General features: G+C 51.2%; 9 protein-coding genes across 9 annotated transcripts; 5 read left to right on the top strand and 4 right to left on the bottom strand.

The window, feature by feature from the left end:
* Position 1: 1 nt before the first annotated feature.
* BJX67DRAFT_231758 (uncharacterized protein) lies at positions 2-1,763 on the top strand. Its single transcript, XM_071025945.1, has 4 exons — positions 2-215; positions 281-381; positions 455-582; positions 636-1,763. Exons 1-4 carry the CDS (start codon positions 113-115, stop codon positions 1,516-1,518), a joined length of 1,215 nt encoding a protein of 404 aa, XP_070882881.1. The 5' UTR covers positions 2-112; the 3' UTR covers positions 1,519-1,763.
* On the bottom strand, positions 1,764-3,052 carry BJX67DRAFT_231759 (uncharacterized protein). Its single transcript, XM_071025946.1, has one exon. It carries the CDS (start codon positions 2,932-2,934, stop codon positions 2,008-2,010), a length of 927 nt encoding a protein of 308 aa, XP_070882880.1. The 5' UTR covers positions 2,935-3,052; the 3' UTR covers positions 1,764-2,007.
* On the bottom strand, positions 2,997-3,407 carry BJX67DRAFT_384263 (uncharacterized protein; the record flags this gene model as incomplete). The annotated part of the gene is made up of 1 exon (XM_071033636.1): positions 2,997-3,407. The coding sequence occupies one exon, from the start codon at positions 3,405-3,407 to the stop codon at positions 2,997-2,999; it is 411 nt and encodes a 136-aa protein (XP_070882879.1).
* Positions 3,408-3,685: 278 nt separating this feature from the next.
* Positions 3,686-4,569, top strand: BJX67DRAFT_231761 (uncharacterized protein). Its single transcript, XM_071025947.1, has one exon. The coding sequence runs from the start codon at positions 3,913-3,915 to the stop codon at positions 4,420-4,422; it is 510 nt and encodes a 169-aa protein (XP_070882878.1). The 5' UTR covers positions 3,686-3,912; the 3' UTR covers positions 4,423-4,569.
* A 1,017-nt stretch (positions 4,570-5,586) lies between these two features.
* On the top strand, positions 5,587-7,686 carry BJX67DRAFT_231763 (NAD-dependent epimerase/dehydratase family protein). Its single transcript, XM_071025948.1, has 3 exons — positions 5,587-6,064; positions 6,122-6,283; positions 6,359-7,686. Exons 1-3 carry the CDS (start codon positions 6,022-6,024, stop codon positions 7,267-7,269), a joined length of 1,116 nt encoding a protein of 371 aa, XP_070882877.1. The 5' UTR covers positions 5,587-6,021; the 3' UTR covers positions 7,270-7,686.
* On the bottom strand, positions 7,687-11,623 carry BJX67DRAFT_231842 (DNA topoisomerase 1). Its single transcript, XM_071025950.1, has 6 exons — positions 11,064-11,623; positions 10,716-10,933; positions 9,106-10,638; positions 8,814-9,053; positions 8,293-8,742; positions 7,687-8,238 (listed from the first exon to the last, which is right to left on the bottom strand). The coding sequence occupies exons 1-6, from the start codon at positions 11,116-11,118 to the stop codon at positions 8,104-8,106; spliced, it is 2,631 nt and encodes an 876-aa protein (XP_070882876.1). The 5' UTR covers positions 11,119-11,623; the 3' UTR covers positions 7,687-8,103.
* Positions 11,624-11,763: 140 nt separating this feature from the next.
* Positions 11,764-13,345, top strand: BJX67DRAFT_231768 (F1F0 ATP synthase subunit gamma). The gene is made up of 6 exons (XM_071025949.1): positions 11,764-11,912; positions 12,036-12,610; positions 12,663-12,775; positions 12,831-12,851; positions 12,908-12,942; positions 12,995-13,345. The coding sequence occupies exons 1-6, from the start codon at positions 11,857-11,859 to the stop codon at positions 13,083-13,085; spliced, it is 891 nt and encodes a 296-aa protein (XP_070882875.1). The 5' UTR covers positions 11,764-11,856; the 3' UTR covers positions 13,086-13,345.
* A 259-nt stretch (positions 13,346-13,604) lies between these two features.
* Positions 13,605-15,268, top strand: BJX67DRAFT_384259 (DnaJ domain protein; the record flags this gene model as incomplete). The annotated part of the gene is made up of 2 exons (XM_071033635.1): positions 13,605-13,745; positions 13,820-15,268. The coding sequence occupies 2 exons, from the start codon at positions 13,605-13,607 to the stop codon at positions 15,266-15,268; spliced, it is 1,590 nt and encodes a 529-aa protein (XP_070882874.1).
* A 659-nt stretch (positions 15,269-15,927) lies between these two features.
* Positions 15,928-18,474, bottom strand: BJX67DRAFT_362437 (general substrate transporter). Its single transcript, XM_071029995.1, has 7 exons — positions 18,197-18,474; positions 18,041-18,093; positions 17,708-17,967; positions 17,544-17,635; positions 16,648-17,486; positions 16,518-16,574; positions 15,928-16,446 (listed from the first exon to the last, which is right to left on the bottom strand). The coding sequence occupies exons 1-7, from the start codon at positions 18,336-18,338 to the stop codon at positions 16,144-16,146; spliced, it is 1,746 nt and encodes a 581-aa protein (XP_070882873.1). The 5' UTR covers positions 18,339-18,474; the 3' UTR covers positions 15,928-16,143.
* Between the last annotated feature and the right edge of the window lie 177 nt (positions 18,475-18,651).

Raw genomic sequence — 18,651 nt, 5'->3', positions numbered from 1 at the left:
CAGTTGGATTTCCTGCGGACCTCACAACGTCATCCCCGCCATCTCGTGCTTCTTTCCCTCGATTATTCTCCGTCGATTGCTACTCCCTATCCTTCTGGTCGTAGCCAAAACCATGGCAAACAACATTCCTGCTGCACTGAAGTCAGCGGATGTCGGGCGGTTTGCCGTGCGAGCTGCCCAGCTCGAGAAGGCAGAGCCCATCATTTCCTACTGGTGTGAGTCGGTGCAAATTATCCCCCCCGAGGAGTTCGTGGACTAACACACACCCCTCCTATGATAGGTAACTTCTGGATCGTGAATCAGATTATCGAGAGAGGGCTCCATACTGCCGACGATGAGGTCAAATCGTACACGACGCATCTGATGGAGAAGCTGGAACAGGTTCGTGGCGCATGGCGGTTACGGAACACTTGCGGTGGCTATTGAAGTGCTGATGAGCCTTCTTTTTCTGCAGTTCAAAGTCGAGAATCCTGATAATGACGCGATTCTGGATTCGATGGCGGCTAGCGCCTACGTCGAGCACTTTGGCCTGGAAGTCTTTGCTCGTGCGGAGGCAGCGATGCGAGCCGACAAAGTGACCAAGTTCGTGCGCTTCCATCCGCTCTTGACTGGGCTGGTGATTAATCTTGGTCTAGACAAACAGCAGACACATTTCAGGCAGCTGCCACGTTCCTCGAATTGTGCCAGATTTGGAATCCTCTGGAAGCGGACGTTGCTGCGAAGGTGAAATTTGCAAAGTACCACGCCGTGAGGATTGTCAAAGCGATCAAGGCTGGAGAGGACCCCAACGCGACGAACCCGAAGGTTGAAGAGGAGGAAAGAGAGGACAAGGAAATGGCCCTGGATCGGCCGGATGCTATTGATCCAGCTGCTGCATCTTCTTCGCAAGCTCCGCTGCAGCCGACCGTTGAAGACGTCCCGGACGAGTCCCGGTACACACCTCCATCAAGATCACCACTTCCTCTACCGCAACCTCCCACAACTCTTACCGAGCTGCCCTCTGCTCCGCAAGGCGCTGCATCCACACGAAGCCACGAGCATGACTCACCCCTAAACCTCCCTTCAGCACCAGATTCCTTCGCAGCGCCGTCAGCAGCATCTCCAAACCTCCCTGATACACCATCCAGCATCGGGGCGCATCATCATTACGCAACCTCAAATGAATTCCAATCATTCCCGCCACCTTCTGCGGTACCACCTAAGAGCCCAGCAGCACCGTCTCACGATGTACATTCGTTCTATAAGGCGCCTCCCGCCGTTGATTCTGCGCGATTTGCGCCCCCCACTGGTCCTAGTCGCGTCGTATCATATCCACCACAGCATTCGGTGCCTGTCAATATACCGCCAGCCCCAGCGCCGACAGCTTCGGTCCAGGGGAATTCACATCACATTGATGACCAAGCGATCACCCAGGCCCAGAAGCATGCCCGATGGGCTGTATCAGCGCTATCTTTCGATGATGTCAATACGGCGATTAAAGAGCTGCGGAACTCTTTGAAACTTCTCGGTGCTGAGTGATTCGGGTCAACGAACCAGAGCCTGGTCCCAGGGGCAAGGCAGAGAGAGGGTTTGTGTTAGGTGCTCATTCTCCAACTGATGTTCTGGAAGTGTACGTATCCCGATGTCACCTCGCTCTACTCTACTTAGGAATGATTATCATGATGCCATGACATCCTGTGCATTTTGTCCAATACCAAGAAGAAGCCGAGCGGAAAGGAGTCATTTGCGATTGGACTCCCGTCAGCGACCGTTCCGGACTCATTCATGTTGCGTACGCCTTAACTGACTGAAAATTAGACTCTAGCTTAGATTATCGTATTGGTGGACTGGCTTCGCTATCTTCCTAACTACTCGTCCCGTCGCAACATTCTGTTCAAATTACCCAACCCTTTAATCATTCAGCTATCCTTCCACATCTCTTCTCCTCGTCTCAGACCAAACCCAAAGGGAAAAGAAAAGCCACCAAAATTAACGTCCAATGACGAATACAGTCCAGCTCAGTCCAAGTCAAAACTCGTGAAGCACGACGCGGATCTTAAAGACATTGATCATCTTGAATCCAAACTCTCTCACTATCCACGCCTTTTGGATCATCTGCTGGATAACGCCCAAGTCGCTATCCTTGCCCCAGCGAACGAGAATCTCGTCGCCAGACCACTCGAGCTTTACGGATGCCATGGTAAAGACCTCCCTCGCGGCGCAGATATAGTCGGCCTCGGTGGGGCTGCGGGTTCCACAGATTCGCCTCTGTGTGTCGGCGCACCACCAGGCATCCTCCATTCCGCGCTCGCGGCCCATGTCCAGAATGAAGGAAGAGGCGGAGGCGTATTCCTTGAACTTTGCCCAGGCGGGGGCCACCTCTGGCTCGCCGTCGGTGGTGATAAGGAAGAAGGTGTCGCGACGGTATTTGGAGCGCAGACATTTGGCAAGGCTTGCGTCCACGAGGCTGAGAGATGTGGTGTTGGAGCCCGCGGACGAAGTGGAAGATGCGGAAGAGGTAGTAGTGATACGAGAGTTCGTATCGCTGGGAGGAGTCGGACGGTGGTCAACTTCGGCGGCGGTGATACGTCTCCTGGTGCGGCGATTGATAAAGGAAGAGATAAACCGCTTGGGGGCGGGGTTCGGGGTTGCTCTGGCTTCCTTCCCCCCTGCTCCCGCTTCAGTATCTTTGGTAGCGGTGGCGGCTACGGCGGTTGCGGTTTCGGTTTCGGTGTCGCCTTCTTCGGATTCGCCCTGGTCCTTCTCGGTGTAGGTGAAGTCCATGTTCTCGGGGCCGGATCTTTCCTCACGCGCGGGTTGAGAGAGCTGAGACGGAGGCGCATACAGAGGTAGTCCCTGACTTTTGTCTTTGTTCTTAACGGTATGGTCTGCCTTCTTCTTGAGGAGGAGGACTAGGTGTCCTGGATTCTTTGGTAGAGTTAGCCAACCGTCCATTCATTCATGCATGAGTTGAGGATAGAATGGAACGAAACGAAAGCAAGTCGGACAGGAGAGACTCACTCATCGCTATTGTCAGGATACTTGACGACGTCGTCGCGCTCAATAGAATCATCCATGAGATATTTCTCACGGTTCTTTTCGGACCCCCAATACTCCATTCCGTAGATGTTCAAAAACCTTGAGATACAAGCACGTCTTGCGTCGGCAGAGGCCTGAAGTTCCCTCCAAGTATGGAAGTCGTTGTGTTCGTGTGCCCTGAGTTGCTTGATAAAGGAGGAATGATATTCGTTCTTCAGATCAAGGAGGTTTGTGAAATCTCGATCGCGCTTGCAGAGAGCGAGGTCCTCCATATTTATAGCCACTGGCATCGTCTCAGTTTCTGGCGCGTTGGATCTGGGCTGCCTGGCCATGGTGGTGATGGTAACTGTGAAGATATCTTTCACGCTGTTCACGCTCTCGACGCTCATTGGATGGGATGGCTTTATAGTAAAGGAGGTGGGAAGGCGAATGACGTGTAGGTACATGAAAAGGTGAATAAGGCGTGCATGTTTTGCCAGTCAGAGCCAGACTCAGAGCATTATCTGTGAAGAAGGGGGGTTGTCTTCACTGTAAACAGCTCAACAGCCAATGAGCGAGATTACTGAAGTGAATGTCCTCAAGGAGCCAGCCTGAGGGCCCTCTGTTTTGTCAGTCAGACGAGCTGTGGGTAAGCCGCAGCCAGTGACCAGAAACAGTATATTCACTCGGATTATTTTTTTGCTTTTCGTCTCCTCTGAGAGAAGTTCTGGTCGAGGTCTGAGTGGGGGAAGGAGAGGGAGGGTAGGGCTGTGAGTCTGTTGGGACTGACTGCGACGGAGATGAGGCGCTTTGGCACGAGTTTCGAGGGCCTCGGGCGTCGACGCATTGGTTATCTCTGGAGGAAAGGGATATCGGTTGACATTGGCAAGGATAGCTCTCTTCTATTCTGCGCGCATGAGATGGCATGACTCCGGAGATGAACCAACTTGCACGACCTTATGCTACGCACGTCAAGCGGAAGCTCAAAAGACACTAATTCAGCCTTTCAATCTCCTCCTTGAACGTCGTACTCGAGGTAGGATCACATTTCCCCTGCCACCGGATCGGTTTGAATGCGGAAGTTGGAGAACAGCAATTCGGTACCTGGGGCTGGCGCGAACCATGGAACAAACCATGCGAAGCTCATGCGGAGATTGGAGATTTTCAGGAACTCTGACGTCAATCGACCTTACATTTTGTCCTTTGCTCGCCTGCATTGAGATGGAACGGGAGAAAGAAAGCGAGGGTCTTCTCTGGGGGATTGAGAAGGAGACATTGAGAAGTCGCTCTTTTTGCCTGTCAGTCACTCAAATCGCTGCAGTCTGCGGCAAATCCCAAAGCACACTTGAGATTAAAATCCCCACTGGGCCGCAGATCCTCGTCTCTTCCCTGCAGATGATCAAACGGGAAAGAGATGGAGGGTGAAAAGGAATTTTGAAATCCTTGAGTGGGCGTCTTGTTGGCGTGAACGGGCATGGGCGGCTGGAGGCAAGAAGTCCGAATCACACAGTGTCTGACGACTTTCTGCCCTTGTTTTCTCCCAGACTGCTGTGTTCTGATTATCTCCCCAGACTTTCGTGATTTTCCATCAGGCCGGGCTCTCGTGGACCACACCACGCCAATCTCATTTTCCAATCTCACTTTCCATGATCTTCTCCCCAAACGCAGCTTCTCCACCTGGCCGGAGGGTCTTACGTGACATTCGGATCTTCCACCACTTACCTGAGCGCAGAGGCGCAATCGTGTTGTTGATGACAAGAGGGAGGAAGAGGAGCGGAGGGTCTTCTCTCAGCGAAGTTGTTTCGGTTCTTGCGGCTGTGTAAAGGTCTTTTCCAGATGAGGGTTCGTTGAACTCTCAGAATAGGCCTGAGGTCAAACCTGGAGGGGACCTCTTGAACGACGACTGGATTGCGCCAATACTCGACCTCATTGCGGCCGGTGCGTGATGTTCCTTGTCTTCCGGTCGTCACGTCAGGGATCCGACCTGCGGGCTGCTGATCTGGACGTTCAATGCTGCTCAAAAGGGACTTCAAGGCAGACGAAACAAGGCCGCTCTTCGAAAACGAAAGACGAAGATCCTCCGAGTCAAATTTCCTGGGGTGGAGCGTTGGTGCAGACGTCCCACAACGCGTCGCTTGGCAGGGGAACGACATTCTGACCAGTCCTCATGACCAGACCTCACGATGCCACCGAAATTTCTAGATGCACGAACGGCGTTAGTTCGGCGCCTGGCTTGGAGGGGAGCGTCATCCCCGTATTCGTCCTGGAGTTGCTTTTTCAACTCTGCTCCCCCAGAACTTGTCGCTGGACTCGAAGGCGCTGACAGCATTGAAAGCATCAACACCTGATAAAACCAGGATTAGCCTTGGGAAGCTTTTGATTTCCCATAGCCAGCGGGACGCAGGAGACGAACGGCTCACGAAATAAGCAGGACTATACAGAATAGATTGAATTACCTGGGGATCCTGGCACCGACATGGGTATCATTGGCCGGTGCGCATTGCTTTGGAGCAGTGCTTATGCAGGTATTTCTGAGAATAACTTAACAAGTTGAAGTTTTAATATAATCAAGTCCGGGGGAGGGCTCGAGTTTTCGAGTTGGGAGTTTCCCACTGAATCGTCGTCAGCACGAAACGGGTTACCCCAAAACTCTCTCCTCTTCCTGCGCTTCCTCTTGCAACTTTCTCTTCTCTCCCTTCCTTACTGAATCCATCCTCGAGTTTGAGGTGTTTAAGACACGGTGTGTCTCCATTATTTGATCAACCTGAGCTTTTGGGACCTGACGGAAACAAACGTCTGTCTCTCTGCGTTTTTATCCGCAACATCCTGACTCCGCCGCTGTCGACGAGCAGCACACAACCACCCACCACACGCCTCCCTTTCTTCCTCTCTGGCCCTTCCACATTATTCAGACACAATTTGGGGACTGGGAATTGCTGCTCATTCCTCAACTGCAACCCGCGTAGCATATTCGCGAAACTTACGCCACCCTTACCGGACTATATAAATCACCCCTCCCTCGCCATGGCCGACAAGAAGCCGGCCGTCCTCATTGTTGGAGGTTTGGGTATGTGCATCGCTCCCTTTTTCCTTCACAAATGAATTAATGGATGTCATCATGTAGGATTCATCGGTCGCCATCTTGCCCTTTACATCCATGAAAATAACCTAGCATCGGAGGTGCGGCTCGTTGACAAGGTGCTTCCCCAGCTAGCTTGGCTGGCGCCCGAGTTTGAAGAAGCTTGCTCCAAGGATAAGTTCGTCCAAGCTGATGCTAGCCGGGAACGTAAGTAGTCTCCTCATCCTACGCTGGATAGATCAAGAGCAGATCCCTGAGCTAACCCCGCTGCTCCCAACCCAGAGCACTTCCCGCGCATCTTCGATCGTGCAAACGGTGAACAGTTCGACTACGTGATTAACTGTGGAGGCGAAACGAGATACTCCCAGCCTGACGACGTCTACCAAGTTCGGAGTTACAACCTGACTCTGGCTTTGGGCCGCGAGGTCGCCCGTCGGGGAATTCGCTCCTTCGTTGAATGTTCCACTGCTCATGTCTACAAGTCCGGCTCCTCCCCACGAAAAGAAGGTGATAAGCTTCAACCCTGGCACAACCTGGCAAAATGGAAGATGAAGGCGAACGAGGAATTGATGAAGATCCCCAATCTTCGTCATGTCGGCCTCCGACTGCCAATCGTATATGGTGAATATGAATCTGGGTACTTCTCGATGGGAATCTGCCTCGCGCGTGTTTACGCCGATATGCAGAGGGACCTTGAGCTCCTTTACAGCAAAGACCTTAAGACCAACACCTTATATGTGAAAGATGCTGCCAGTGCTTTGTGGAAGGCAGCGGAATGGAGATCCAATGCCCCAACGGATGGGTCGGCTCCTATTTCATTCAATGTCGTTGACCACAATGATACGCGACAGGGTCAGATTGCTGATGCTCTTTCTGAAGTATTTGGGATCAAATGCTCTTTCCTGGGCTCTCTGGCGTCTCAATTCGCCAAACTCAACCTGGATGACGTGGTCGACGACATGAACGAGGTTTCTCTGCAAGGTTGGTCCGACCTGGTTGAAGAAAAGGGAATTGAGCGTCCCGGTCCTATCAGTCCTTTTCTGGAAAAGGATGTCATCCGCGACCAGGATTTGTCGATTGATGGCACTTTATTTGAGCGAACTACCGGCTGGAAGCCGTCTCGAGAGCGCTTCAACGTTGACTGCATTCGGGACATGGTCGAAAGCTACAAGCGAATGGGCTGGTGGCCATAAGTTCACTTCACTCAAATTTCTCTTCACCTTGCCGACTTAGCGATCTCCTCGAAGCATGGTACGATGGAAACCGTTAATGACCTCGCGATAACCAGTGGTACTTGGATCGCGCATGACTACGGAATCTGCATATCTTGATCAAAAGCACCCACTACATATAGACCGCAATCTCTCCTCTGTCACCTTGTTCATTCCTCGAGCCTCCAGATCGTGGAACGCTCTGTAATATGTAATAACCATCGCTTTTGCCTCTCGTTTCTCATTTCTTCTCAATTAGAACACTGGACTGTTCTGGTTTTCCTTCTGTCTGCTGATTCTCCGTTTGCATTTCATCCCGTCCTTAATGTGTGCTTGAACGACGCATTGCTAGAATTGGCCCATTGAATGAAGTTCATTTCTGGATGAGTCTCTATCTCTGCTTCATCTCGTCTGCTTCTCGCGGATGTACTCTACTGATAATAACCTTCATTATCTAACGCAACTTCTGTTTATATGACTTGATCTGACTGACTTTTGTACACCAAAATTTTGTGTCTTCTAATTGTAAAGCACCCAAGGTATTGATCTTCATCACTATAGTATATGTAATCAAGGCGTATCGGCAGTTCTTCGAGCCCAAGGAGAAAGAAGTGAGTGGGCTTGCAAATGCACAGGGAAAGCGAATCGACATCCCGAGTTGGTGCCTCGCGAGTAGTGAGAAGCAAGTGTAAATATAAAATAGAACCAGGTGCTCGAAAATGCATGACTGAGAATGGCAGACTTTAGAAACGGCCGTGATAATAACAGCCGTAATAACAATGATCTCAGACCAATAGCCAGAAAACCAAATGTAGTCTAGAACTCCCAGTTTTCATCAACAGACTTGATGGCCCACTCGAATTTTTCGCGCAGAGCTTTGGAGAAGAACCTCTCAATTGGGACGTCGAACTTCTTGCTAAAGACGACGGTGAGTCGAGGGTCGATATAGTTCTGCTCAACGTTAGCGACTACATCACAAAGGGTTATCGGGAAGGGAACGCTCACAATCTTCGAGGTACCAAGAGCTACCTCTTTATTATCCTCCTTGTCTTGAGCTTGGACTTCCATTGTTTCTATGCGTTGCTGGATCTTTCCAATCTGGATTTCCAACTTTTCCACGCTCGGGCTTCGACCTTCAGCCTCCACTTTGCCGGTTTTGTTTTCTTTGTTGAACTTCTTCTCCAGGTCCTTAGCAGCCTGCAGGCGGATTTCAAGCTCACTGGCCTTCAATTCCTTCTCACCCTCTGCTGCAAGCTTTTCGTTATCTTTTTCAAACTTCTTCTTAATCTTTTGCCGCTGCTCCTCCACCAGGAATGATTGATGCTCTTTGATCCATTCTATATCAATGTCTTCGTCGAGCTCGAAATATTGAGCGCCTTTCTTTTTCTTAAGCGTCGGATCCAAGTCAAGCATCATCTGCTTGCAACGCCATTTCTGGTACCGTTGGCCTTTTATCTGTACACAGAGTAAAGATTAGGGTTCTTTGCGTCTATGAACCATTGCGAGAGGAGATCGATCAGACTTACACGTTCGCTCATCTTCTCCATTTGGTTAGCGTGAGATGCGGCAACTGTACGCTTGTGGTTACACAGGATGGCAACCTTGCGATTGGCATCGTTGTACGCCTTGACTTTCTCAGCGATATTCCCAGTGGCAACCATTTCTTTGAGCAGTGTGGACATTGTGTGTGAAGCGTTATAGGTACGGAAGACTTTAGCGGTTAGACCTTGCATGTACTGAGAAAGATGCTTATTGAGGGCGGATGTCTAAGAACGTTAGCGGCGTCGTCCGCCTCGGAGATCACAGAGCTCAACTTACGGTTAAGCGATCAAAAATTTCGTCGCCCTCTCTCTTGGGTGCCTTCTTGAATATTTTTAGGTTTTTGAAGACCTGGGCGTCGACTTCGACCTCGTCATAGAATCGGATGCTGTCTTTACCCAAAAAGTCGAAGATCACCTTATTTGGGGGTTTAAGTGTTACATTCTCATACTTCAAAGAGCAGCAGCCCACAGTATCGGCTTCATCTTCACCTTTTTCGTTACCCGCACGAAGAGCAAACTGGTCAATGAGATAGACAGCTGTGGCCTTCTGTCGCTCGAGCATCAGTTCGTGCTTCAGGTTTTTTTGATAATCCTTCCGAATTCGAGCAATGTGCTTCTTGAGTTCACGGGCCTTTTCGAACTTCTTGTGATCGCTTTGACCTTTGACGTCGGAATTTGCGGCAAGCATAACGTACTTGTAGTTGCCATTGATATTTTCCTGCCACATAGCGAGCCATGTACCTTCTTGATCATGTTTCACTTCCTTCCACTTATGGCCTTCGGGAGGAGGGGGAACAGGAGCTTCTTTGCCGATGTTGATGGTTATTTGCTCTGGTTGAACTCGAGCTTTCACGCGGCCTGTCTTAGGGTGCTCACCACGGCCGCGAAATAACGAGGGGGGTTCGACACGGAAATTGCCAACTTTTTGCTTGCGGCCATCCCACATACAGTACATGTACGGTGCTTCCTGCTCGTCTTTTTCGGCCTTCAAACGTTTCTTCTCAGCGGCTGGTAGCGCTTTCTTCTCTTGGCGTTGATTATCGTAGTACTCGAAAATCGGTCGGAAATCGCATTTCGAGAATTCCTTGATATCGACCTTGTTGCCCTGTGGATCTTTTGCACCACCCGTTCTTTTCAAAATATCCTTGAAGTCCATGAAGAAGTTCTTCTGGAACGTGGGATTCTCCACGTTTTGCGTTGAATTCAGCATACCACCGAAAAAGCCCGCGACTTCTTCCGCATCGGGGTGGAGATGGACAGGAATACCATCATACTTCAACTTCACGTTCTTAGGAAGTGGCTCATAGGGTGGCGGGAAAACCACACCATTATGTTCAAGGGTCTTCCATTTGATTGTTCCATCGCCCTTGGTCGGATCTTCCCACCATTTGTATTCTTCATCTTCCTCAGGCTGCTCAAGTTCTTCGCTTTCTTCCTTCTTCACAGGCGCCGCCTTTCCGTTCTTCTTGGCCGGGGTAGATTGTCCTGACCTTGGCTCGGCCTTTATCTGCTTCAGAATTGGCTTGGTCGAGCTGGGTTCCTTTTTAACGCCATTTGCCTGTTTCTTGGTAGCTGGTAATGGCTGGGGTGTCTTTGAAGCCTTTCGGTTTGGCTCTGGTTCTCTTTCTCCCTTGATCTGGATCCTTTTCTTTTCAGCGGCTAACTTTCTTTCGATGGGAACGTCAGAGTCGGATTCGTTTCCAATGGCTGTCTCTGAAGCCTTGGGGAGTTTTCTTCCGTTGAGAGCTAGTGGCACACCTTCATCCGTCTCAGGGTCCTCGTGCTTAACCGAAGTGCGACGACGCTTGCTCTGTCGGATAGTCAGTCGTTGATACGAAGAGCGGCGGGAATTAACACCGGAGTATTTGGGGGCGAGGGTGGGCGTACCAAAGGCTCGTCCTCCTCGCTGGTTTCTGGCTCTAAATACGACTTTCCATGACCGACACTTGTTCGCTCCTTTCTCTTTGTGATACCACCGGTGCTGTCTGCATCTTTCATCGAAACATCACCGTCGGTTTGTACGGGCCCAAATCGAATAGATACTCCGGGGTCGATATGACCATTGGGTTTTGTTGCGCCGTTCATCTTCACCCTCGGCTGGCCGCCTGCTTTTGGGTTGAGGCAACGGTTAGAATGACGACTCAAGCAGGATAGAAATGATTGGAATTCCAAAGAACGGGAAAGTGAGAGCATAGAGAAGCGCATCGAGGGTGACGAGGACAAACCGGGACTTACCAGAAGATCTACCGTTCATCTTTGCGAGTGGGGTATCATCTTCTGAAGAGCTCATGGTTGAGAGAACCTGATAGACAGGGCTGCGTTGAGAAGCGAGCGTAGAGTGAGGAAGAGCTCGGGGCGCAGGGAAGGAGAGACTCGGGATTAACCTGCCAAGTCTGCAGAACCGAGCTGGCGTTGACGAAGGATGAAGTCAATGATGGACTGACCAATGAAGAGAGAGAAAAGAGAGAGAGAACGAGAAAGTGAGAGAAGGGAAGGAGGGGAGGGAAAGGGGAGGCATTGACCAGGGAGTGAGGGAGGGGAGGGAAGCGGCGAGCACGCGCAAGAGTGTCGGGAAGAAGAGAGGAGAGAAGAGAGAAAAGAGGAAAGGAATGGAATGGAACGAGGCTGTCTTGTTGGGGCCTGAGGCGATCCGGCTGGGGCTCCTGGTCAGGGAGGGATGTTTCTCTGGACCGCCTCGCCGCTCCCGTTGCAAAATGGATCTGCCAGCCGCACTTCTTTGCTTCGGCTGGATGCCTGAATGGCTGTTGGCCGGGAAATTCGGGTGATTATCACGTGACATGTTGCTCTGCAGCTTTGGACTTCCCGGCCCTCCGTAACACATTCCAATTCAGGACTAGCGCTCCGGGTGTCGGAAGAACAGAAACAGGAGTCGAATTCGTTGACCTCCCATCCACCCACGACTGACCACCTCCGCCGGCGATTGAACCCCCTCGTGGTATTCTTCCGCCATTTAGTGGTTTACATCCTTGGTGACACCCTTCTCTCGGTCCTACGGTCCGCTTTCACCATGTTCTCCCGTGCTGTTCGTCCGGCCGTCAGGGCTGGCACCGTTGCTGCCACCCGGTAAGTCGTCTTCAGGATATCCAGCCAACCCACCACCATTGCGACATCCTTCTTCCAGCAAAGCAACACGGCACCAAGCTATCAGTGTTTGAACCCTGGTGATGATTGCTGACCTTGTTGAAGCACTGCCCCGCCCAACGCCGCTAACTTCGCGACTCTCCGTGAAATCGAAGGCCGCCTGAAGTCCATCAAGAACATCAAGAAGATCACCAACACGATGAAAGTCATCGCCTCCACCCGCCTGACTCGCGCCCAGAAGGCCATGTCCGACTCCCGCGCCTACGGCCAGACTTCCAACACTCTTTTTGAGCAGGCCGAGACCAAGCCCCTCGAGGACAAGAAGACTCTGCTCGTCGTCGCTAGCTCCGACAAGGGCCTCTGTGGTGGTATCCACTCCGGTCTCAGCAAGGCTACTCGTCGTGTGCTTGCCGATAATCCTAACTCCGATATTGTCGTCCTTGGCGAGAAGGCTAAGGCTCAATTATCCCGTTCCAACCCCGACGCCATCGTCCTAAGCTTCGCCAACGTCTGCAAGGACATTCCTACCTTTGCCGATGCTCAGGCTGTTGCCGATCAAATTGCCCTGCTACCTACCGACTATGCGAGCGTTAAGATCATCTACAACAAGTTCATCAACGCCCAGAGCTACGAGCCCGACGCCGTGGAAGCCTACTCTGAGGAGGCCATCACGCAGTCCCGTTAGTTCTCTGTTTACACTTCCGGGGGCGTTTAATGCTGATTGTTTTGCAGCCAACTTCTCGGCGTATGAGGCTGATGAGGAAACCCTCTCCAACCTCCGTGAATATGCTCTCGCTAACAGCTTGTTCTGGGCTATGGCTGAAGGCCATGCCTGCGAGATTTCGGTAAGCTTCGTCCTTGCGTATGTTTCCCAAATGAACGGCGCTAATCTCACTCCAGGCCCGTCGCAATGCTATGGAGGTTCGTCTTGCCGCTGAATGGATCTTAGAAATTGAGCCAGACTAACCCCCTTCCAGAACGCCTCCAAGAACGCCGGTGAAATGATTGATAAGTAAGTATCAGTGAATAACCTTGCCTATGAACAATGTCTAACACCGTTGCAGGTTCCAGATCATGTACAACCGTCAGCGTCAAGCTGCTATTACCGGTGAACTGGTTGAGATTATTACCGGTGCCGCCGCCAGCGCCGAATAGACGCTATCTCGATATCTCTTAGGGGGGAGTCACGACATGTAGACTAACTAATACATACCTAGATTCTCACCGACCTGTAAAATCTATCTCTATACATTTCATTTGTGCAGTGGTCTCTATTCTTTTTTTCTTTCCGACAATAGCAGCAAGTGAACTGTGTGTTCTGAATCAGGCTTTCTGATGATGACTGGCCTTTGTACATTCAAAGTCATAAAGCAATTGGCTTGCGTGTACAGGCAGAAGACGCACTATGAGGTTGTGATTCAACCTATGATTTAACCCATGGCATCGGCAACTTCCATTATTCACATACCTATGTACTCTTTGCCCTCCTTCTCTACAGGCTTCCCCGTCTTAATGCTGACTCCACTGGGGGAGAATACTCGCTTCTGCTTTCCCCTCTACCTTATGAAGTAACACTTCCCATCTCACACGCCGCTCAACCAAACCTCTGCCACAGCTAACTTCAAAATTACTCGCGCCTGGCCAACATTGTTCATTTCATCGAGACGCAGAACGATGGATTGCTACGAGATTCTCGGCATCTCCCCAGACGCCACACTCAAAGACATCAACGGCGCGTATAAAAGACTCGCATTGAAGCATCACCCCGACAAGGCCGGGACAGGAGGCGATGACGCTGCGCTTGAGTTTCGAAAGGTAAACAATCGTTACTATCCCCATCTTCTCTCCGCTCTCTATCGTCACCATACAATACTAACACCCGAGAACAGATCCAACAGGCCGTCGAAATTCTCCGGAACCCACCCACCCGCAAAGCACACGATGAGACACTCGGTTGCAGACGTAGAGCTTGCAGCGAAGAGGAGCTATTGTTCTCTAGCCCGGACTACACGGGATGGAGACCACATAGCATGTTCAGGAGTAATCTCAGTCGCAGGGATCGATACATGTATAGTTACGGTAACAGCGTTCATATGGATCCATATTCGAAGGAATCCCAGGAAGAAAAGGCTCGCTGTTCGAGGGCAAGTGCAGAAGAGGAGCAGGAGGAGGCTCGACGGGTTGCTGAGGATCTGCAGGAACAAGCGGATTTGGAGATGCAGGGTGGACGCGAGAGTTCCATAGCTGGATCTCGGGAGAAAGAGAATAAGCGATTCGGCTTAAATCCGGAGTCGGACCCTTTTGAAGTCCCAGAAGGCAATGCTCATGCTGAATGGTGGGCCGGAGCAGAGCCTGAAAGGGCCTATGAAGCCTCCTTCCGTGCGGACATCGAATCCACCGATGAAGGTACCGAGAATTATTTTGAGGCGGAGCATGAGGAAGACTCCGAAATCGAGCTTAGAGTTGAAGTTGATGTCGATGGAGGTAACACTGTCGATACCAAGGGGCCCGGGTTCAAGGCTGATACGTACGCTACCGTCGGTCCTGACGCTGCCTCGGACACTGGGAAGCACAAAGTCGACACCGAATCCGAGGTGGAACCGACAGTCAATCTCGAACTAGGACCCGAGTATCACGCTGAATTCGACATTAGCAGCATAATCGCAACAGTCGAAGCGGAAGCCAATCCCGTGAATACCACTGATGCCGCCGCGGAGCGCGTGGACGTCCACACTTCATCGCCCGAACAATTCACAGCAGAGTATCGGACTGCCTCTCAAGGAAGCCTGCCCGATCTATACTCCGGCGTTTACATGATGAGTGGTGGCCTTGGTTCTGGATTACCCCTCAACGAGGAAAGCTGCCACGAGCCCGCTAAATCTGGTAGCGACGCGTCTATTTACTACGACTTCAGCGCAGAAGCACCATCACAACCAAGAGATACTGAGAATTCGGCGACTGCTCAAACCTACGACCTCATGCTTGACGACGCGAAGGCCTATCCGCATCTGGCCCCCTTCATCCCCTACTTCACTGCAAAACTCGCCCACAGGAGCGGCCGGTACACCAAGCACGATCTCCAAGTCGAACTAAAAGGCATGATCATGGAGACATACTGCGGTTGGCTCGAGACCCTACGTGCCACAATCCCAGGTGCGGAATCCTTCACGTCTTTGCTCGATCCTGATTCGCAATCCTGTCGGCATCTCGGATATTGGGAGAAAGGGTATGGACATGATGAGTGCGACCGGTGCCATTTGTGGAAGCCCATATACACTCTTGTGTGTCCGGGTTGTGGAATCAAGAGGTGCGTGGGATGCAAGTTTGACTGTGTCTGAGCGATAGGGAAGGTATATTTAGGTCATTCAATCTTGTTGCCTTTACATACGTGACTCGCTTGTTTGGGGGAGATCGACTTTCTTCATTTCCCAACAGGCACATTTCGTTGTGAAGTGTCAATGGCATGGGGTGCGAACGGCATCTACCAAGGAAAGGCGAGGTAGGCCCCAGCAAATTTAATATTAATAATTTTAGGGTGGGAGAGGTGAGATTACGATATCCTCACTATTTGCCAGTGGTCTTTCTTGATACATTCAAGAACAGCTGCCCAACCGTTCTTTCCAACTAGTGTCACTTCCCTCCAACAACCCATACACTACCTGGGTATCGGCACACCGATCCCTGCTAGATTCCTAAGTGGCCTTCTCCTCCTCACCCGAACCTACACCACCGTTCAACCTCGCCAACGCGTCATCAAGCCCAATTTCGCGCGAAATCTCCGCCTGGCGGTCGAAATCGGCGGCGGCAGTACCCTCATAGCTAGACTATTTAAAAATAAGTACAGGCTATATAAATATAAAGTTATAAAGTATATAGTATTATTCAGGCATGAATTAGGCTATAATAGTAAAAAATATAATAATCTTAAAGAATTCTTAATACTAGCTACAGAGAAAGTATTAGAACTTATTAAGGATTATAAGAATTTATTCTAGAAGGGCTATATAGTCATATTATAGGAGATATTATTAAGATACATAATAGTCTGGTCATTATATACTTTGAGCACGGATTGGCGAAATATGCAAATTGCTCTTCCAGCCCTTGCACGCCAAGCTCATTTCAATCTGTCAACCCTCCTTTTCCCAAGTTTCATATATCCAAGAGACAAGAAACAGACAACACACACACACACACACACACATATATATATCTACTGATGCGCAGCCGTCGTCTTCTCTTCCGCCTCAACCACTACCTCATGCTCCTCCTCCGCATGGGCGCGCTTGGGCTCCTCCTCACCCACCCCCAGAACTCCACTGCTATCGGACTCCCCGTTCAGCAGCGCCGTCAGGCCAATCTCGCGCTCAATGCGCTCCTTGCGCTCAAGGTCCTCCTGCGCGAACCCGACCGAGCCGAAGATCTCGTCCATCTCTTCGAGCGTGCGGCTCTTGGTCTCGGGGACGAAGAAGAAGACCCAGATGATGCCGATTGATGTTATTGCGCCAAAGAATATCTATTATTAACATGTTAGGCAAGGGATATATTTGGTTGATGGGGGAGGGAATAATAAAGGAAAGGACGTACGAATGCGCCGTACTGGCTTTTCGAGATGAAGGGGGATGTGGACATGGCGACGGCAAACTAGATTCAGTAGTTAGCGATCAAGCACTCAAGATCAATATCAACCCCCTCCGGGAAAAAGTTGGGAACCTACGTTATTCAACCAATTCGAACTGCCGCCAATACTAACCCCCTTGGCGCGCAATCCCAGCGGGAACACCTCACTAATAATAATCCACGCAACAGGCCCCCACGAGAAGCCAAAGCAGATGGCATAAATCCAGACAAAGACGACAGCGGCCCAACCGGCGCCGCGGTGATCGTCCCAGCTGTCTTGAAAGGAGCCCGTGATGCCCGCGACGATGAAATGCGAAGCGGCCATGCCAATCCCACCGGCGATAAGGATGGTCTTGCGCCCGAAGTTGTCGACCCAGAGGACGGCGGGGATGGTGGCGAGGAACATGACGATTCCGACGACGCCCGTGGCCAGGAGCGAGGTGGTGTTGCCAGACAGGCCCAGTCCCGCGAAGATGAAGGGGGCGTAGTACAGGATGGCGTTCACGCCGTTCCACTGCTGGAAGACCATGACGAAGACGGCGACAATAGTGCGTCGTAACAGCGCCTTGTTCGTCACCAGCGACAGGTAGTCGTTCCACCCGATCATGAACCGGGACTTGAGGGAGCCGTCCTGGTACTGCGGGAACAGCTCCTGCACGCGCTGACGCTCGAAATCGCGCTGCGCTTTGATCTCGAGGAACTCAACGCGCACGCGGATGTCGTCAACGGAGGTGCTGCGCAGGCGCGCGAGGGTTTCGAGGCATTCTTGCTCGCGGTCCCGGTTCATCAGGTGGCGGGGACTCTGCGGCATGAAGAGGACCATGCCTACGGCCAGGGATGTCGAGGGGAGGAGCTGGATGCAGATGGGGACTAGCCAAGCGGCGTCAGATTGGCCTTCGCCGGTGCCACCGATGAAGTTAGTGCCGTAGCCGATCCCTGACGTTTCATTAGCATGTACACCTAGATGTATGAACAGATATGGGAGAGGCGAACAGTAGGAAACCATAATGCCAAAGGTAATAGCAAGCTGCTGGAGAGCAACAAGCGCACCGCGAACTTCTGGCGGCGCAAGCTCAGCGTTGTATCTTTATCAATCTCAGTCAGCTCAAATACACTTAAACAGTATCACGTATAGGTACGGGTAGATGTATCCATACAAAGGAACAAGCATGCTAAAAGCACCAACACCAATACCCGTAACAAATCGACCGGCCAGGACATAGTCCTTATTCAGTGTGCAAGCCTGGACAATTACACCGACGGTGAAAATCACACACGCAATGACGACTGTAATACGGCGTCCGACTGCATCGGCCAGGTAGCCGTTCAACAGCGTCCCGAGCCAGGCACCGAGTTCGAGAATCGCAGTTAGCAGGGCCTGCCGCGTTCCTGTTGTTCCACTGTACCAGGGCTCCATCTGGAGAGGACATATACTGTGTTAGCGGCGTCAAGCAAAGTGAGGCAAGGGAGGGGGGAGAAATGAAGCTTACGCGCGTGGTAAAAGAGTGCATAGTCAGGATCTGGCCGAACATTCCCTGGTTGTCTAAGACACATCAAGTGAGTCAGCAACCATCGTAATGAACTTTCCCGTCCGTTGCTATCGTAGCTTCGCTATCCTTTTGTAGGGACTGGAGAAAAAAACTCACATCCATAGACAAAACCACCGAGCGCCGCGAAACTCGCAATCAGCGAGGTCTTGCGGTTCTGAATAATTCCCTGGATCCCTGAGGGACCCGCGAACTGGGCTCGTTTCGCCGACAGGTCGTGCCCGCCGCCTGCTGGAGCCATGATGACTGGAATGGACTGATGAATTCAAGAGTTTCTGCACGTCTATGGGGTAAGTATGACGGTGAGACGAAAAGGACGGAGAAGAAGAAGAGAATCGGAAGACGGCGGAAAAGCGCAGCTTAAGAAGTCTTAAGACTCGGCTCGCTATTAAATCAGGTATTAAATTAAATTATTTATTTAGGCTGAGCTCTGTTAAATCTATCATACAAAACACATGGGGATATTAAAATAGTAGCTTACCGCTTTAAGAGTTACAGGTGGAAATACAGCCATTTATGGCCTCAGTAGCTGTCATTTTCAGCGTCGATTTCAC

This window comes from Aspergillus lucknowensis (assembly GCF_044049455.1).
Source record: "Aspergillus lucknowensis strain CBS 449.75 chromosome Unknown BJX67scaffold_46, whole genome shotgun sequence".
Lineage (NCBI taxonomy): Eukaryota > Fungi > Ascomycota > Eurotiomycetes > Eurotiales > Aspergillaceae > Aspergillus > Aspergillus lucknowensis.
The sequence above is the reverse complement of the archived record's forward strand: the minus strand, read 5'-3'. Positions and strand labels throughout refer to the sequence as shown.

What these genes read in the sequence shown, in the direction of transcription:
- BJX67DRAFT_231758 (XM_071025945.1), top strand. Translation starts at nt 113, where the DNA reads ATGGCAAACAACATTCCTGCTGCACTGAAGTCAGCGGATGTCGGGCGG. An exon ending in GCCCATCATTTCCTACTGGT is followed by an intron (nt 216 to 280) that starts GTGAGTCGGTGC and finishes CTCCTATGATAG; the next exon opens with GTAACTTCTGGATCGTGAAT. An exon ending in TGATGGAGAAGCTGGAACAG is followed by an intron (nt 382 to 454) that starts GTTCGTGGCGCA and finishes CTTTTTCTGCAG; the next exon opens with TTCAAAGTCGAGAATCCTGA.
- BJX67DRAFT_231759 (XM_071025946.1), bottom strand. Translation starts at nt 2,934, where the DNA reads ATGGACGGTTGGCTAACTCTACCAAAGAATCCAGGACACCTAGTCCTC.
- BJX67DRAFT_231761 (XM_071025947.1), top strand. Translation starts at nt 3,913, where the DNA reads ATGAGATGGCATGACTCCGGAGATGAACCAACTTGCACGACCTTATGC.
- BJX67DRAFT_231763 (XM_071025948.1), top strand. Translation starts at nt 6,022, where the DNA reads ATGGCCGACAAGAAGCCGGCCGTCCTCATTGTTGGAGGTTTGG. An exon ending in CCTCATTGTTGGAGGTTTGG is followed by an intron (nt 6,065 to 6,121) that starts GTATGTGCATCG and finishes GTCATCATGTAG; the next exon opens with GATTCATCGGTCGCCATCTT. An exon ending in AGCTGATGCTAGCCGGGAAC is followed by an intron (nt 6,284 to 6,358) that starts GTAAGTAGTCTC and finishes CTCCCAACCCAG; the next exon opens with AGCACTTCCCGCGCATCTTC.
- BJX67DRAFT_231842 (XM_071025950.1), bottom strand. Translation starts at nt 11,118, where the DNA reads ATGAGCTCTTCAGAAGATGATACCCCACTCGCAAAGATGAACGGTAGA. An exon ending in GCGAGGAGGACGAGCCTTTG is followed by an intron (nt 10,639 to 10,715) that starts GTACGCCCACCC and finishes ACTATCCGACAG; the next exon opens with AGCAAGCGTCGTCGCACTTC. An exon ending in CTCTTGGTACCTCGAAGATT is followed by an intron (nt 8,239 to 8,292) that starts GTGAGCGTTCCC and finishes AACGTTGAGCAG; the next exon opens with AACTATATCGACCCTCGACT.
- BJX67DRAFT_231768 (XM_071025949.1), top strand. Translation starts at nt 11,857, where the DNA reads ATGTTCTCCCGTGCTGTTCGTCCGGCCGTCAGGGCTGGCACCGTTGCT. An exon ending in GGCACCGTTGCTGCCACCCG is followed by an intron (nt 11,913 to 12,035) that starts GTAAGTCGTCTT and finishes ACCTTGTTGAAG; the next exon opens with CACTGCCCCGCCCAACGCCG. An exon ending in GCCGGTGAAATGATTGATAA is followed by an intron (nt 12,943 to 12,994) that starts GTAAGTATCAGT and finishes ACACCGTTGCAG; the next exon opens with GTTCCAGATCATGTACAACC.
- BJX67DRAFT_362437 (XM_071029995.1), bottom strand. Translation starts at nt 18,338, where the DNA reads ATGGCTCCAGCAGGCGGCGGGCACGACCTGTCGGCGAAACGAGCCCAG. An exon ending in TTTAGCATGCTTGTTCCTTT is followed by an intron (nt 17,636 to 17,707) that starts GTATGGATACAT and finishes AGATTGATAAAG; the next exon opens with ATACAACGCTGAGCTTGCGC. An exon ending in GTTCGAATTGGTTGAATAAC is followed by an intron (nt 16,575 to 16,647) that starts GTAGGTTCCCAA and finishes TACTGAATCTAG; the next exon opens with TTTGCCGTCGCCATGTCCAC.